The sequence below is a fragment of the Protobothrops mucrosquamatus genome, unplaced genomic scaffold (assembly GCF_001527695.2).
Source record: "Protobothrops mucrosquamatus isolate PMUCROS unplaced genomic scaffold, P.Mucros_1.0 scaffold_278, whole genome shotgun sequence".
Classification (NCBI taxonomy): domain Eukaryota; kingdom Metazoa; phylum Chordata; class Lepidosauria; order Squamata; family Viperidae; genus Protobothrops; species Protobothrops mucrosquamatus.
The window spans coordinates 1,023,049-1,029,063 of NW_015386354.1; the positions used below are offsets into that span (position 1 = coordinate 1,023,049).

Here is a 6,015-nt window from a genome sequence, read left to right on the forward strand (position 1 = left end):
GAAGCCGGGCGCAGATGATGGATGGCGTATAAAAGAGACTCTCTCATGGACTGGCACGTAACCCTGACGAAGTCGGAAGGAGTCCGACGAAAGCTTGGTGTAGTTTTGTTTTATGTTTTATGTTATTAAACTTTGTATAGTTTGATATACTCCTGGTGTTCACAGTTTGTTTTTGGAAAGATATATATATATATATATAAAACAATAGTTATAGTAAGGTTTGCTGCAGTCTCAAGACTGCATGAATTTAACGAAAGAAAAGCAGCATTGGACTCACCCAAAACTGCTCACAATTTTTTATACCAAACTCAACGGTCGGTTTCTGTCCATCATTCATTGGCATTTCAGAGGAATTTTTCCCTAGCCATCAATATATATATTTCTTTACGATCCAGCTGGGCTGCCCATACTGTTTTCTGCCGAGGAGATCTCGTATTCTTTCTTTGAAGATCCTTCCCGCTTAGCATCATGGGGCAAATATGCCTATCAAGCCACACTAAACCCAGCTGCATCTTGCAAAACAGGTAACACACATATTTGTCGACGGCACTAGTGTTCAGTCATCCGGTCTGAACGTGGGAAAGCTATTTAAGAATGAACTACATCTGCAGTTCTTCAGGGAACAATCTCGGGAGCAGCCAGACCTGAAAATAAAACAGTGATCTGACATGTTTATTTTCAGCGTAATAAAATACTGTCTGATGCTTGCCCCATTTATTCTCATGAGAACTCTGCACATGAGGTGTAAAACGAGAGGGAGCTTACCCACAGAGCATCACAACCAAGCCGAGTCCACAAACCATCTGTGGTGCAACTCTGGTTTGTTGTTCCGAAACCTCTTCAGAGGCTGGATCTGCAGACCTCATCTGGAAGTGCTTTTGAATACGTATATATATGTACATAGGTATCTACAGGTAGTCCTCGACTTATAAACCACAACTGAGCCCAACATTTGTGTTGTTAAGTGAAACATTTGTTGAGTTTGCCCCATTTCATGACCCTTCTTGCCACAGTTGTTAAGTGAATCAGTGGAGTTGTTAAGTTGGTAACACAGTTGTGAAGTGAAACTGGCTTCCCCATTGACTTTGCAAACTTTTGTCTCTCAGATACAGCAAGACCTGAAATCCAGTTTAACCTTCAAAGCAGTCACCGGCAGGATTCAGATGTTCAGGAACAGACACTGCTGCTCTTCCTTTTTTTTGGATACGCGGATCCGTTTCAGGACAAGCCAACTTTCAGTTCCTGTATATATAAATATAGATTTATACCCATACGTCTGCATATGTACACACATGCACATGTATATCTGCTTGGATCTGGCAGGGGAACGCTAATATAGGGGTTGGATACAATAACTTTATGAGACTGGCAAGAGAGCAGCTACAGAATAAACTTTTGGCCCCGTGGCTAATCAAGAATATATGAAAGCAATCAGAAATTGGGATAAGAAAACGCTCAAGTCGGGGAAATCAGAGAGAAACTGAATAACTTCATTTAACCTTCCATCTGTGCTTTAGGATCGTTATGCCCTCCGCTAAAAATACAAACGCCGCACAGATGTGCTTTTAAAGACATTTATTCTGGAAGCTGTTCTTGAAGCCTCTAAAAAAAGTCGGTTGGCAGAATGATTTGGCTTTTCTCCCAGTTAATAGCTTAGTTAAATAGCAAAGTGTACGTGTGCCCCTTAAGCATTAGGACATTTGGGGTTTTAACTACAGTTTATTAAAGTAAACCACAATGTCTGGCTCACAGTATGGCCAAGCCGTAAAAACCATGGTTTCCAAAACACAGGTAGTCCTCGGCTTAACGACCACAAATTGAGCCCATAATTTCTGTTGCTGATTTAAATTCATTTAATTCATATTTGTTCATTTTGTCCCATTTTATGACGCCACAGTTGTTAAGTGAATCACAGCAGTTGTTAAGTTAGTAACACGGCTGTTAAGTGAATCTGGCTTCCCCCATTGACATTGCTTGTCAGGTTGCAAAAGGGGATCAGGTGACCCTGGGACACGGCGACCGTCGTAAATATGAATCAGTTGCCAAGCATCCAAATTTTGATCCAGTGACCGTGGGCATGCTACAATGGTCATAAGTGTGAAAATCAGTCATAAGTCACTTTTTCATTACTATGTCACTAAATGAACTGTTGTAAGTCAAGGACTACCTATACCGGGGGTGAGCTCACAAAGGCAAATTGCATGGGGAACTGAGAGGAATTTTGTTGCAAGATCCAATCCGGTTCGGTCCCTGGGACCAGAGGCTTTGTCTTCCATTCTCTCTCTCTCTTCCCCCCCCCCCCCCATATTCACAGGCCAGAAACATGCTCACCCATTCATCTATCTTATACGAAGTTGTGCATTTGTGCATTTAGCATCTGCATGTCATCTTTTGTCCCATTCTCTCTTTGCATGCTGCAGGGGACCGGCGGGTGATTCTGTCCCATCTCTCACCTATCCTCTTCTGCAATGAGCAGGCTGTGAAAAAGGCTACCCAAGGACTGGTGAATGAAGTCCTGGATCAACACTACAGAGTATTCCAGGTGCAAAGGCCAGGAAGGCTTGAGGGTCAAGGCTTGGGAGTAGAAAGGGGGAAGAGTTTTATTTATTTATTTAGAAAATTGACATGGCTGCCCAATTCACTCACCGTGACTCCGGACAGCTTACAGAGGAGGATGGGGCCATTACAAGAATTCTGGAGCAAGGTCCCAACATCCTGTTTATTTGGGGAGAAATTATGTCAGAAGAAATTTCCTATCCGTGAGAACAATTAACTAGTGGAAGGGCTTGCCTCCAGAAGTTGTGGCTGCTCCATCACTGGAGGTTTTTAAGAAGAGACTGAACACCTATTTGTCTGGAATAGTATGGGGTCTCCTGCTCAAGCAGGGGGTTGGACTAGGGGTCCCTTCCAACTGTTATTCTGTAATTCTATGCAAACATGGAACTTCAGCCTTGTTTGGGACTCACAGAGGAGAATGCAGCCGTGGGGCTGGTTAGCTTTCCCCCTGCCTGTTAACCAACATCAGTGTTGTACAGGTAACCAGGTTGAGCCCGAGGGAGGGGCCAAGCACATCATCAGCGTTGAGTCCCTTTGTGCCCACAAGAGAGGATCCAAGTCCAGCCCACCTTGAATTCCATTGACACTTATCTACCACCAACTTGCTTTGACCTTTCGTAGTTCAGATTCTTGTGTAGAGTGTTAGCATGGAAAAAAACTGTACTCCTTGGCTCCTGGTTACCTGCACTTGATAGATGTGGAACTGTCCATTAAACCACGTTTTAATATTTTATTCGTACTCTGCCCTGCGTCTTTCCGTGAAAGAGATGGGCAATTTTCCAACCTGGATGAAAAAAAATAAATAAAATAAAATCCGAAGCATGGTTTTACCGTCCACTGCAAAGGGGGGAAGGAAGACCCTCTGGCAGTTTGTTCTGAGGCTGTCAGGGGCTGTGAGCACTAGGCAGGACTGCTTGCTCTCCACAGGAGCAACAGAAGCTGGCCCGTTCTTTACCCATCATGGCCTCCGCCATTTCCAGAATCGTCTCGAGCAGCACCGACAGCGAGTTCCGAAGGAAGTGTATCCATAGCCTGCAGGTACCGCCAAGATGTGTTAAAACCAGGGCGTTGTTTAAATTAAACAACTGAGTTTAGAAAGGTTGGGTAGGACCGGGAATTGATGATGCCCGGCAACGAGCAAGGGCATGAAGTTAAATTAAGCAGCTTCCAAACTACTCATTTACGTGTAGCTCTCATCTCACATTTTCATCAGAAATAAAGGTGGTTCTCAACTTACAACTGTTCGAAGTTACGACAGCACTGAAAAGTGTCCTATGACCTTTTTTCACACGTAGGACTGTTGCAGCATCTCTATGGTCACGTGATCAAAATTCAGGCGTTTGGCAACTGACTCATATTTATGACGGTCGCAGCGTCCCAACGTTGTGTGATCCCCTTTTGCGACCTTCTGACAAGCAAGGTCAATGGGGAAACCAGATTCACTTAACGTCCGTGTGACTAGCTTAACGACTGCAGCGATTCACATAACAACAGTGGCAAAGAAGATGAAAAAATGGGGCAAAAGTCACTTAAAAACTGTCTTGCTTAGCAACTGACATGTTGGGCTCAGTTGTAAGTCAAGGACTGCCTGAGAAATTAAAGCTACATTTGCAGGGTGTTAAAAAGAGGGATGGGCAGCTGCGGCCCCTTTAGGACCTGTGGACTTCAACTCCCAGAATTCCTCAGCCAACCCCAGCATGCTCAGTTCTGGGAGTTGAAGCCCCCAGGTCCTACAGGGGCCGTCATTGCCCACCCATGTCAAGAGATTATCTCTCTTTTCAGGTTGCAGATACTCATGAATTCCAGGAAAGCATCCAAGAGACTTTGAACAAAGTCATTCTTAATCAACGGAAGCCCAGTCATACCTGTGAGATCAAAAGGGTAAACGTTCTCTTCAATACACTTCCTCTGTCCTGGTTCCCTCCTCTTATCTTTGTCCAGCACCATTCTGATCCTGGCTGTTAAGAGAATGAAGGTTCAGTCCAGGGGTCTTCAAACTTGGCAACTTTAAGACTTGTGGACTTCAACTCCCAGAATTGTTCAGTCCAGGGGTCTTCAAACTTGGCAACTTTAAGACTTGTGGACTTCAACTCCCAGAATTCCTCAGCCAGCTGTGCTGGCTGAGGAATTCTGGGAGGAAGTCCACAAGTCTGAAAGTTGCCAAGTTTGAAGACCCCTGGTTCAGTCGCTTACTGCGAATGCTTCCAGATAGTCCTCAACTTACAATCCCAATTGGGACAAGAATTTCTGTTGCTAAGCAAGACAACACGCCCGTTTTTACAACCTTTTTTTGCCACGGTTGTTTAAGCAAATCCTGAACCGTGTCGTTAAGTGTATTTGGCTTCCGCCATTGACTTTGCTTGTTGGAAGCTGCTGGGAAGGTCACCAAAGGCCATCATATGACTTGGGAGAACCCTACAACCACGGTCGACATACGCCCCTTGCCAAGCGGCCGAATTTTAATTTTAAGTCAGTTTTTTTCAGTGCTGTTGTAACTTTGAGTAGCGTAAGTTGAGGACTACCTGAATTCCAAAATCCAGCCAAGATCTCTTACCAAAAACTCCGTCAATGAAGTATCTGCAGTCTGCCGGTGAGCACGGCCCTAACCGATCCCCGGGTTCGTAACACGCTTAACTTTTTCTCTGTTATAAAAATAATATAATGCAGAGATCATCTTCATTGCAAGGATGAGTTGTTACCCTTCCAAAATCTTTCCATGACGGTTTTCCATGGCCTGGAGAATTACCGGCATTCTATTCTTCCTTTAATATAATCTGTATATTGTTAATACAAACTGTCTCCTTTTTTTTGTGTGTGCAGCCACTGCCTAGAAAGAATAAGACAAGGCCATCCTCCATTCATCAGAAAATGTTGTGTTCCTGTGTTAGCCATACAGGACTGGAGCCAGGGGAAGGAACCCGCGCGAGAGAAGGTGTGTGTCTTTTGAGTGCGCAACTAAGGAAACACACTATTCCAGAACGGTGCTGTTCCTAACTTAACAACTGCAGTGACTCACTTTCGCAACCGTGGTAAGAAAGGACGTCAAATGGGGCAAAACTCACTTAAGAAATGTTTCCCTTAGCAACAGAAATTTTGGACTCAGTTGTGCTCGTACGTCGAGGACGACCTGTATAATATAAAAGTATACAGTTTACAGAAAGAAAGAGAGCATAACGGTGTAAGTTTGAAATTCTCCAGTTAGAAAAAAGACAGCCCTTCCTCTCTGGATCCGTCGCATTCTGTCCTCCGGTGACCTCTCCCAGCGGGAAAAACGCACCCAAACCCAAAGGTGGAAAAAGGAAAGAAAAGGAAGTGAAGCAACGGGCAAACATTCTAAAACAAACAGAAACCAGAACACTTCATTTCCCAGGCTCTGAACGGCCCTGGAAACAGGTGCAGCTCCTTCAGCAAGTAAGCTGAGCCTTGCAAAAGTTTTAAAAAAACCAAAAACTCCAGCAG

General features: G+C 44.3%; 1 protein-coding gene across 1 annotated transcript in view; it reads left to right on the top strand.

The window, feature by feature from the left end:
* CUNH11orf80 (chromosome unknown C11orf80 homolog) overlaps positions 1 to 4,521 on the top strand; it is a 16,255-nt gene extending 11,734 nt beyond the window's left edge. Inside the window, exons 7-11 of the mRNA XM_029287260.1 lie at positions 365 to 524; positions 1,107 to 1,244; positions 2,421 to 2,542; positions 3,484 to 3,594; positions 4,339 to 4,521. Coding sequence (XP_029143093.1) covers positions 365 to 524; positions 1,107 to 1,244; positions 2,421 to 2,542; positions 3,484 to 3,594; positions 4,339 to 4,521 — 714 coding nt within the window. The remainder of the gene's footprint in view (positions 1 to 364; positions 525 to 1,106; positions 1,245 to 2,420; positions 2,543 to 3,483; positions 3,595 to 4,338) is intronic.
* Positions 4,522 to 6,015: the final 1,494 nt, after the last annotated feature.